Source organism: Sphaeramia orbicularis, chromosome 9, assembly GCF_902148855.1.
Source record: "Sphaeramia orbicularis chromosome 9, fSphaOr1.1, whole genome shotgun sequence".
NCBI classification, from domain to species: domain Eukaryota; kingdom Metazoa; phylum Chordata; class Actinopteri; order Kurtiformes; family Apogonidae; genus Sphaeramia; species Sphaeramia orbicularis.
In genome coordinates this window covers 18560524-18573043 of record NC_043965.1, presented here as the reverse complement: position 1 = coordinate 18573043, position 12520 = coordinate 18560524, and the positions used below count along the sequence as shown (strand labels likewise).

The 12520-nt window shown below is 38.8% G+C and overlaps 1 protein-coding gene across 5 annotated transcripts in view; it reads right to left on the bottom strand.

Moving 5' to 3' along the window:
• The window catches only part of commd10 (COMM domain containing 10), a 66448-nt gene that overhangs the window by 51845 nt on the left and 2083 nt on the right, over window positions 1-12520 (bottom strand). For all 5 annotated transcript variants that reach the window (XM_030142997.1, XM_030143001.1, XM_030142998.1 and 2 more), the window contains exons 3-5: window positions 11880-11990; window positions 11419-11574; window positions 9377-9487 (exon numbers count right to left, since the gene is read on the bottom strand). In XM_030142997.1, coding sequence (XP_029998857.1) covers window positions 9377-9487; window positions 11419-11574; window positions 11880-11990 — 378 coding nt within the window. The remainder of the gene's footprint in view (window positions 1-9376; window positions 9488-11418; window positions 11575-11879; window positions 11991-12520) is intronic.

Sequence of the window (12520 nt, the reverse complement as noted above, 5' to 3'; positions counted from 1 at the left end):
TGGAGAAAACCCTCTGTGTTTGCCCTGTCATCGCACAGAGGATGACAACAGCGGCAAGCTTCAACCCACTCATCATAATCATTATTTCTAAGAAGGAAAGAAGGCTACAGCTCATATCCTTTCATTTTCTTTATATCCTGTCAAGTATGGGGTGAGTGGACAAGGAAAAACATGCACAGATACAATGCATCACAAAAGAGAAGTATAGAACAATCCCGAAATGTAAAATTAATGTCAAAAACCTCCTCTGGATTTGATGAAATATTTGCAATATTATAAATATTTGGTGTTTGAATCAAAATCTCAGCCCTTTTCCCCTCGTATGTGCCTATCAACCAACTTTGACTGGAATGAATGGATGCGATTTGGCTCCGTGCTTCTGCAATCAGTACGTCTTGTTTAAACTGAAATAGATTTCTCACCCCAGCATAGTTCAGCCAAGAGGCACAGCAGCCTCTCTAAAATAAAGTCCTAGAAGAAAAAAAAAAACCCATGCACATCTGAAAATCTCAGTCTTAAGTACTCTTTTACCATCCCTACCGGCTATGGCAAAACGGCACCACATTATCAGAGGATTAATGATTACTTCAAAAACTGGGTGAGAAACAAAACAGGGTTGAATAACCAGAAAGAAATAAAAGCTGATCACAAGAGAAGGAGATGTGAGAATAAAAGGGATGTTAAATCTGTGAGATTTAAATAGGAGTTTCAGTTGGATTTGCGGGGTTGATGGCTTCCCTATCTGGGTGTCAAGCATGTACCGTGGGTGTGCTAAACAACATCCAAACATCCTCAAATCCCCCAGGCGCCTTTTGAGAGGCAAAAGAATCTGGGAAAAGGGACTGGCTGAGGAAAACAGGAGTGGAGGTTGGGGTGGTGGGTGGAAGAGAGAGATATAGAGAGTGTGTAATGGGGAGAGGGAATCAATGGGTACCCCCGGAGCAAATAAAAGCCATGACATCATCGCATGGCAAGGAGCGAGGAGTGGGGTGGGCGAGGAGTGGTAGAGCACCCACAGTCACCCATTCTGCCGCTCGGGGCCCGTCCTCTGGAATGGATAAGAGCCGAACAATGGTCACCCAATGAATGGGATCCCAAATCCCACAGGAGAAAAACAAATCACCAGTGGGAAAGGGGGAGGGCGAGGGAGAGATGGAGAAAGAGACAGAGAGAGACGGAGAGAGAAAAGAGAGACCCTTAAAAAGATGTGCACACAATGCAACAAAGCATCTTGGGACATGTAGAGCAAGGCAAGTAGAGATTGAGACAAAGCTGCCTTTGTCCTTACTGGCTGGTGGGTGGTTGGTGTGAAGGATTTCAACGTGGTAGCATTTACATCAGGGCTCTCCAATATATTGATCAGATCATGTAATCCCCTCCAATGATAAATGCAAAGGCTGAGATCTCCTCTGGAAGTGCTGTTTGTTTGCCTGACATGACAGGAGCATGTGGGAGGCAAGAACCGGGATTTACATAACTCCTGAGGAGAGCTCTGAGTTGCGTTCAAAGTTTGGCCCGCTGTTTGTGATGACAGAGACACGTGAGGCAAGGATGTTCAGGGAGGCTCTGATCACAGCACCTCCTCGCAGAAGTCAAAACGGGATGTTTAATTGCATTCCTCATCACACGGTGTTAATAAATAAAGTCACAGCCCTCACCACGGAGGGCCTGATGCGTGCACACGAGCGTGTCTGCGTGTGAACGGGTGTACATGTGTGTTTGGTTTCAAACAAAGAGCACTCGTTCCTCCGTGATTACAGCACTGCTGCTGTAAGCCAGAACAGAAAAAAATAAATTAGTATCACAAGAAGAGAAGTCTTTCATGTCTGATGCTTTGATAACAAAAACAAGCAGGTTTCCACAAACTAGATTTAGTTGGCTTATAATTCAGAGCTAGCTGGGGAGGACTTGACACAAAAAAATCAAACAACAATAGAAAGATTCATGAATAAGTCACAAACATAATAAAAGAAGAGCTGCATTATGATATTTAGTTCTGGGATCAATATGGAGATAAAAGAGGCAATGCATGTGTTAAGAAAGAGAAATGAAATTGTTAAAGAGTCAAAGAAGCTGCTACATTCAATTCTGGTGCAAAAATTAGATTTCTGACAACTCAGAAGCACTTGTGTATGAATGAGAGCAATTAACAGCAGGGTTTCTGTGACGCTTACACACACTCATCCAGTGAAAAATACTGAAATGAGATACAGCTGGAGCTTTTATTTAAACCACAGACTGAATGCATAATGATCTACGCAGAAATCATATCTGACACGAACACGTTAAAATAAAGTTATCAATCTATTTGTCCATTTTGTTAACAACTGACAAACTGTGCTACTGTTTTATTTGTTATTTTTATTTGAAGAAAGAAATGTACATAGGAGGCCTGCAGGAAGGATGTTTGATACTTGACATAACAATAAGGGCAGATGGTACAATAACACACTGTTAGTCAGAGGACAGATCTCTGAATCAGGGGTCAATGTGAAATGAAGCCAAAGACTGTTTGCTCATCAGCTGATTACTAAAATGTCAGAAAAGATGTACTCTCCATTAGGATTTCTACAGAAACTTAACCTTAAGACTTTTAAGATCTCTTTAAGACACTCATCAATGGACTTTAAGACCTATGTCACATTCATAGTGGCAGAAATTTGGCTTGGCAGTGACTTTATGCTTTTCTGATTCCAAAAGTCCGTATTTATATGGGGCTAATACTATGTAAGGTCCTCTGGTAAATTTTAATAATTGCAGAGCTCATCTGTGATCATAATCCTGTCATGTCTGTGACTTGTAAAGTAAAAGTTACACCACAAATGACTGACCTATTGCAGCAAATGCAAAGGTCCAGTGATAATCTTAGTCCAGCGCAAAATGACATCTCTGTGATTTGATGGGATTTGGAACATTTTTTTGCCCATTGTGCATGTATTCAGTCTAATTCCTAGTTGAGGATAATGGAGGCTGCCGTGGTGATGATAAAGGAGAGTTTTACATGTGTTTAGTGAGCAAATTCAGGAGGGTCTTGTTGTGATCTAGCACGGTTACTCACTAACAGTGGAAACTTAGATCCTTTTTTAAAAAATGATGAGATTGTCAACACGCAGCTACGGTTAGGAACATTTTTCTGTCTTTCAACAGTTATTTGTAAATCACTAACCACTTGCCATCAGAAACAGGGCATAATGTCTGTAAATCCAAGCAAAAAACTAAAACAAAAACAGACTATGCTTTTTCCAAGTGAATGTGTAACGTAAAACACAGATATTAATGATTCATTTCCAAATCACTAAAGGCCCACGGGTTATATTAGTCCCATGCAAACAGGCACAAGGTTCACTGTTCCAATGCTAGATCTTACTAAACTTGCACTTACCATATTAGATTGCTTGTATTGATTCACAATGTCCTAAGAACATTCATGTCCTGATAAGTAAACAGGGAGTTTCCCATCTGTGAGACAGTTGTCCTAACACAGATACACAGCTTTGATTGTTAGTCACAGGAGAAACATAAGACAAATCTGTCTGGAGGTTTGTTTTGAGGCAAGAGTACATTTTTTCTCTTTTGTGGTTTGAAACTGAAAAAAGCTTTGGTTTATCAATTCACACTGAGTTGGTCTGAAGCTGTTAGCAAAAGATAGCCTTTTGAAGCCTGAACCAGCGAGCAGATGCAGTATTAGCTCACTGGCTCTTACTCAGTGCTTCTGCAGCCTGGCATGTCCACAATAAATATTGAAATCAGTAGTGGCTGCTTGCAAGTGGATGTTCTGTATTATAAATGTCATTCTACCCTCAGACGACAGAGCAGTGGTTCACCGTAAAGCCACAGAACAGAGACACAGCAGGAGCGACACACACACGCTCATTAAAGTGACATCAGGACGGCTACCTGCATGTTTCCAATACAAATGGAAAAGTAAAAACAGAGTGAAAATGATCATGTTGAGATTCACAGATGTAAATCACATAAAGATAGTGAGCCATTCCTCTCTATCCATGTGCTAACTGTGCCCGAGCCCATCACTGCCCATTTTCTTCATCATTTGCAGGAAAAGATTACAAGCACATAAGACTGTAGATCGATCATTGTCTGTCTGAATCATTTTAAAGCCTATGGTCAATGGTACATTACACAGCATGTGGGAATACCAAACTGTTACACACTTAAAGCGAGGTAGCGTTTACAATTGGATCAACTTTTACTTTTAACAATGTAGCAAGAATGACACTGTCCTAAATGATTTGTCAATGCTCTGCATTTTCAGACAACAAAGGCAGACTAAGTTTGTAACTTTGAGGATATTCACTCAATGGAAACATTTTTATTCCATCTGTGTCTGACACTGATATCTTGATATTCTTTATAGAGAAATCCTTTTTTTGTCTGTGGACCCACTTGACAAAAAAAAAAAAAAAGATCACTGCAACCCCGTTCATCAGATTTGTACTTCAATGAAAAATACTGACCATTTTAAGTGTCATTACCACATGGCCTTATAAGATTATGTTGAATAGCTTAACCAAAAAAAAAACATTTTTATTGAAAACATTTTCTCAGGTCAAATACTTAATAAATGAGGCTAAATGAAAGCAGATACGCAGAGGTAATTTCCTCTCTTTTTTCCTCTCCTGCTTGTTGTTGACATGTTTTTTGAAGGCCTTGAAATGCAAATGTGTTTGTCGACCTCAATAAAATCTCCTGAGAGCCACTGATGGGTCATGACCCAGTCTTTGGGAGATATAGAGCATCTGCAATTTTCTGCAGCATAAATGAATGATTATACTCTTAAGACTTATTTTCAGAAAACCAGCAACAATCAGTCCTTTCATAGATTATCTGTCAGGTATTAAATTAATTGGTAACTGTTTCAATAATCAATTGACTGGTCTGAGTTTTGCTTTTTTTTTCATTCTGATTTCTGCTTGTTATATGTACATATCTTCTAGTTTCTTCACACCTCTATGACTTTACCAAACAACATATCTTAGAAACATTCATCATCATTTCTTACCATTTTTAGATACCAGCTGGGAAAATATACTACAGATTTGACCAGTGGTTCCCAACGTTTTTTGGCTTATAACCCCATTTTAACATCACAGATTTCTGGCGACCCCAGACATTCAAAACAGAGACTTTTTTTTGCTAAAATTAATTTGTTTTTGATCATGTAATAGTTTGCTATACTATGTTGCAAATAAATGTTAATTTTAGATGACAAATAGGTTTTATAATGTATATTATTATGGATGGAGGCAGAAAAGCCAGGTGTAGATTACTGCACAAAGTGAGAATTTTCTTTTCCTTGGTCAGGATATGTACAGTCAGTCCAGCTTGTATTTACAAGGCTGACAATTAATACTGAACAAACAATAATTCAAACCAGAAAAGCTGCCAAGGCAGATCAGCCCCCCCACCCCCGATCCTCACCAAAATTTAATTATTTGTTCCTTGTGCCAGTATCAACATTTCCTGAAAATTTCATCCAAATCCATCCATAGCTTTTTGAGTTATCTTGCTCAAACAAACAGTCAAACAGACAAACCCCAAAGAAAACATAACCTCTGTTGTTCCTTGGCGGAGGTAACTATGAATTATGAAAGCGCTGCAGCATCTTAAACCAACCACAATGAACATTTGAAAGATATACAGTACCACAGTGCTTCAGTTTCAACTTCAGTTTGTCATGTCTTTTATGTATTGGGATTGTTTCTCTAAACTCACCATATATTTTTTATTAGTACTTTTTTTTATTTCTATCGATTACTAGAAATTTCAGGTGACCCCATTTGAATTCCAGGGGACACCACGTGGGGTCCTGACCCCAAGGTTGAAAAACACTGGATTAGACGATAATAAAAATAATTGTTCGTAACCATCAGTTAACAAAATAAGACAAGCATCACTACTATTAGATGCAGGACATGTGCATTATTACTAGTATTAAGTACGTACTTCCCCTGTTTGGAAAGCCTTCTATACTTGCTTTCACTCAAGTTTATTGGAGCCTTTATTGGAGCATCTTCTTGGCAATTTTACAGCAGGAGAAAACACATACAACCCTGACTATTTAGCCTTTTTTCAGGAAGTTCGTGCATCACATCCTGGAGCCTCTTATGCCTCAGCAAAAGACCTTAAGCAGTCACAAAATGAGGAATAAACTACACCAGAACATGAAACTAAACAGAAAGGAGAAGTGTCTTTGCTACACAATCCAGCAGCCAAACAGAAGGTACGCACATGCACGTGCACACACACACACACACACACACACACACACACACACACACACACACACAGGTACTGGGCAGGAAGCCACCACTGGGCTTTTTTAGTCTCTTCTCTTCCAGCACAGCTTTATCCCACAAAGACCAAACCACTACAGACAGCACACCTCAAAATTAAAATGAGTAGATGTGCACTTCTGTTTCAAGGTCTGTGCAAGTTGAAGAAACACTAAATCTGGTTATCTTCAGCGTGGGTAGCCAAAAGAAAGTCTCTCCAAATCAGATGATGATGAATGGAAAGTGCTGCACACCATTAATAACTACAACTCTAATCGCCTGAGTAAAAGGACAGTCCTTACTTATACTAGCATTTCATCTCACTGTGCACACTAAAAATCTAACTTCCACCCCTCTATGCTTCATACGTCCCACAGGGAATTACAATGTGTGTCCTCCACCTGTTCCATCACAAACGTCACTGACTTATCCTCTAAATCTCTCCCTGTCATTGCATTTACACATTTCTGCTCTTTTGTGTCATCTCTCCCGCATTCTTTGTCCTTCTCATCACCTTCATTGCATCTGTCTCTCCTTCTTCCTTCCACCCTCTAATCTGCTCTTTTTCATTCTTTGTTGTGACAGGTGATCCAAGTCCTTTTCTGTCTCAGTTGTTTACCCTTTAAGAAAGTAAACAACCTCTGCAACAGGTTTCAGATTATCCCTGAAGTGGCTGAGGTGTGTACATGTCAGGAGGCCATCTCCATCCATCAGTGGGTAAATTGGGCGTCGCACTCTAGAAACCTTATGAGGTAAGCAGCTTAGCATAAAAAAGTGACCCATACTTTCAATATACATGATGCTTTTAGTCTGTATATTTTGGGAGGGAAATGCAAAATGTAAAAGGTTTTCCCCATAATAGATGAGTCAGTATATAAAATGCATTTCACCAAACACAGCTCCTCTCCAGTGTGATTCTCTGTTCATATACTGTATGTCATACAATGTTTGGTGAAGGAGATGTAAAGCACCCTGGCAGTCCTCTTCCTCCTCTTCATCATCCTCCTCCTCCTCAGGGAGAGTGCTAATGAAGCAGGAGGCTGGTCAGATGGGAGAGTTTCTAACTCTCCACTTGGCTTCCAAGCAATCAATAACATACAGACGGTCACCCTTGCCTTCCCCTCCCTTTCTTTCATTTTCTCTCCTTTATCCTCTTCATCTTCATTATTTCACTCTCCATGTTCTGTTTTTTATTTGTTTTCACCTCCTCTCCCATTGCCTTTTATCTCCTCTTCTCTCCCTTTCTTTTCCCACTTCCCCTGTCCTCTGTCACCCTTAATCCGCTAATTTCTCCTATTTGCAGTTTTTTTCCCCCCTTCCCCTCTCTCGTAGACTGTTAGCAGGGAGGGTGTTATAAATCTGCGTTGTAATTAGTGTGACACTTGGAGCTGAATTTCATTTCTATTCAAAACTAATTTACTTCTCAGTCATCACAGTGTTTTGACATTGTAGAAGTTGCACGGAGCAATTTTCAGGGAGTTCGAAAGACAACAAACTTACAGGCAGGATGCTCTAATCACAAGTGCACTGATGGAATTTTTTTTAAAACTATGCACACTAAAGCTGCCTTATACAAAGTTAAACGATGTATCCTATCTATTTCTCAGATACTTCACTGGCCCTGAGGGATGTTTCATCATCTATGAGACAACAGTGCCCCCTGCTGTTTCATGGGCAGTGTGGGTGTTGCAGGGATGCTCAGTAAAGTAGATCTTATTTCATGTTGTACCAGCCTTGTTCTACCCCCCCACCCCCCCAGCTATCTCCTCCCACAAGGGGAAATGTGTAAGTGGATTTAAATAAATTAATGCCAGTTCTGATAGCCTAGGGAAAACCCAGCAAAATAACAGTCCAGAACAAAAAAGCCTTCTGCTTAAAAACCTTATACGCAAAGATAAACACAAACATATATATATTTTTCATAGCTAACGCCTATAGGCCACCATTTAAGACGGAAACAATTTGAATATGCCATGCCTAATTCCACATTTAGGCTGAGCCGGCGTTCTCTCGGGACAGAATATAAAGCAGCATGGAGAAAAGACACTTGACTAGTCAGCTGGAACAACACTCTCTAGGCAAGAGGGATAAATCAGTCCCACTATTCTATGACAAAAAAACTGCTTTGAAAGAAACCTGCAACTGCCTAAAGGCTAAAACTAAACATTTCACCATTAGTACCAATGAATAGCAGCCCTGTGTAAAATCTATAAACTATAGTGTTATGCAGCATCTGTTTTGCAAAACAGCAACAGTATCTGCTGATACGAAGCTGTACTTAACATCACAAGAATGCAGAAAAGAAACAAAATATTAGTAGTGGATGAGGTATTTCATGCTAAAAGCTGGAAAAGAATTTAATATGAAACAGAAATGGCTTTAGATCTCACACTGTTTTGGCTACAAAGCTCTCTGAGTGGAAAAGAAATAAGAGGGAAGGTTCATGAAGTCCTGCTATTAGAGTAATATAAGACTGAATACAAATGAAGTGGAAAATAAAGCTGCAGTGGCACATCTGCTAATTTTGCATATGAAGTAGTAAGCCTTATTAGACAACAATATTCATGATTTTCTTTAACATGATAGTAATATCTATGATGACTGTCAATGTATTAGCAATGTTAATCACTGAACTATATATGTTCCCCACTAATAAGCTCAAAAAAGCAAAGAACAGAAATTGTGAACACTGTGCATTGAAGGACACAGTTCAGTAGTAGATATAAAATGAAACCCCACCAACAAAAGCAAATACTGTCCAATTCTGGTTTAAGAGTGAACCTCTCAAGAGAACAAAGAGACCCTGGAGGTTTCAGATAACAAGCTCCCTCATCCCTGGTCTTTACACTACAGTTACTCCGGAGCCAGATGTCTGTCTACCTCTGGGTCAAGATAGACACTGGCGGGATTACCATCTATTAGCAAAGAAAAAGGGGCAGACTGGAGATGCCCCTCATTTGGCATAGTCAGAGAATAGACAGCTAGTTAAAACGGATAATAAGTGCAATTACTGCACTTAGTATGTGTACAATACAGGCAAGGATGGCTAGAAAAAATAATGGCACTAGTGGTGCTGTGTTTACCTCAGAGTCTTCATTGCGGAGGCCCAGTTGGAGGACGGCACTCGGAGACTTCAGTCTGGCTTGGCTGGACTGGGCCATCTGCAGGTTCAACTGCCAACCAACGTAATCCAGCTGAAACACAAATATTAGCATGGTCATGATTAGTATACACACCAAAACCTGATTTTAAATAAATGCTAATATTGCCCATATTTTCACAGTCTTAATAAAAACACTAAAGCAGGTTTTCCAACAAAGTAAGAGTGAAAGAAGCACCACTTCAAATATTATAATGTACACAATATAATGTACTTTATGGTGTCTTCAGGGTCATTTTTCTTGGATAAATGTCACTGCATTTAAAAATTATGTGCACATAGATTCAAACACCCTAGTGCTGTTACTAAAAACATTAAACTGAAGTAACTTACACTTATTGTGAGGATTTAAACTTTCTAAAGTTTTTTTCCCTACAGATCTTAAGAAACATGTTTTGATGTAAATTCTTAGTGCAATTATGTTCAGCAGAGGAACTTTTCCCATATGTAGTCCCATTTTCTCAATTTAAGACAGCACACCTATTTGCTAATGATGTTTACCAGCCAAGTTCTCCCTAGATTATTATCATACTCATGAAAATTTTAAACCATAGACCTATACATAATCCCCAAGTATTTTCCTTTGCCAAACTACAGTTCTTTTCTTGTTAAATGTAAAATGTAAAATGGATGTTTAGTTTCTAGGTCTTATACTTGTGGTGTCTCCTCACACAATCCAACGAGCTCAGTACCCTGTTGGCTGATTTACGAACAGACACCCCATCAGCGGTGCAGCAGTGATATATTTGCAGCTCTGAGTCAAGGCAGGCCAGTTAAGTGTTTTATGATAGAGGGAGAGAGGCCATGATAAAAAAAAGCTACATGTGACTTACTGGGTCTAGATGCTTCAACATCATTGGTCGACAGATGTGGACTGAAGAAAGGCTAAGCCACATTAGTCAGTACTAGAATAACATTAGCATGAGTGAACCTCATAGTACAATGAATCATTTTTTCAGGATATGTGAATGAAGCCCTTTAATTCACTGAAGTAAATGCACATGTAATTAATAAATATTTAACAAATAATAATCTGTTAATTTCTCTGCTGATCTATAGAACACTGCAACTCTTTAACAGTAACTGATCATCTTTTACCACTTTTTCCCCCATTATACAGTTTGTTTTTACCTCTTTTTCTCCTCATGTCAGACTTGAACAAGAAAATGTACAGATGTATCAGTTTTATGCAGTGTCTTGTGTCACTTGGCTGTTTCCCAAAGTCAAAGCAGCGGTAGAGGTCGTTTTTGTAGATCAATGGTGCTCATCGCTGTGTGCCGGCAGCAGCAAATTCATGATGAGAATAAGTCAGCTGGTACAACACAAGCAGCTAAAAAGGTAAATCTCACTTTTTTTCAGTATTCTGGACAAGATATGATTTTAATGAAAAAACAGCCTTTGCTAAAACTACACACCATATACAGTATGCACAATATCAATACACAATACCAACAACAAAAAGAACTTGCATGGATGTCTACAAATTATTCGTTAAAACAAATTAATTTTACATAAACCTTTCCCACCTCTGGGAAATTCACAATAAATGTATAATGACAAACAGACATTGCATTTTTGACATTTTGTTGAGAACAACAGTGTCAAGATGGAGCCCTGTGCTAAATTTTGCAATTTAAGTATTTTTCAGAATTTTTATATAGCAAAAAGTTGATCAATTGAATTAACACCAAAGTAAATGCCACAGATGTATTTGTTTGTCAATATCGTCAGTTTAATTTTGATTGGCCCTTTAGTATCACATGGTTATAATGTTTTTATAAAGAGTAAAGTAACAAGTAATGTGGAACACACCATAGAGTAAAGAAAAATAAGTAGCCCCTAATTATTCAGTACCTGGGTTTACAAATATAGTCAGTTAAATTAACACTGCTGTGTTACATGTCCCCGAGTTATGTGTTAGTGCTGTGTAGACAAGTTGTGGATAAACAAAGTTGTTCTCCTGACCTTCTTTGGGGCAAAGATGTTGTGCTTTAGCCTTTCGACCAGCTCAGGGCCTGCAGCAGCCCAGGTTTGAGAAAACACCTCAGCCTTGTCTGGGTTTAGATGAACAGACTCCAGCTGCTGCTGCAGGGAAGCCGGCTTCACATTGTGGTACACGGCCTGAAAGAGGAGACACAAGGGGATACAGTCCACATACAGAACACTAGGTCTAGATAAAGCCACCTTTAGCTATTTTTATGGTTTACTCTCTGGTAGCAGTACCTTCTCTCCAACACTCAGCCCAACAAATCACATAACACTATCATTCACAATACAACAGTGACACCAGCTGGAGAAAAAAAAAAACTTGATATGAAAACATCATCACACACCCAATACCCATTCTAGATATATTCATATTTCATTTACTCCATTAACATAAATTACATAACACAGAGCAAAATACAGAGGACTACATCCACTACCTGTTCTAGAATAAAGGCAGTTGTCTCCAGAACGAGGCTCAGAGCCTGTTTATCCAATGACAGAGCAGCTTCAAGTTTTTGTTCCTCTTCTTCACTGAATGTCCGCTCTCCCTGTGAAGAAAAGACATTTTGCTGATAATATGTCAAAATATAACTTATAAATTAGAGTTAGTATGTAAGAAGCAAAGTAATGTCTTTTCATCTGAGGCAGAACAACAATAGTTCCCAAATCTGTTCTTTACTGTGATGTATATATTCACTCCTAAAAACAGATTCTATTCTATTCAAGTCTTTAATATTATGAGATGCCAAGAAGAAGTCAAGGCTTTGTCAACACCAGATCAGGCATAATGGTCAGTCAGTTGATTAATTAATATCTCAAATTAGAGAAAGTCTGTAAATTAATATTTTCTATTTATCAATCATCTTAATAAATTACAGAAAAATATTATGTGAGCATTTTAAAATGAAGGACTCTTATCAATACACTACAATAATCTGATCTTTTGTGTGCAAGTGAGAGTCAAAGAAATGTATCCTTATAATGGACAACATTTCCAATTCATTCCAACTGATGTAATCTTTAAATCACAATTAGCTGCGCAATATGTGCCTCCATGTCACAAACCGAGGAACAGATA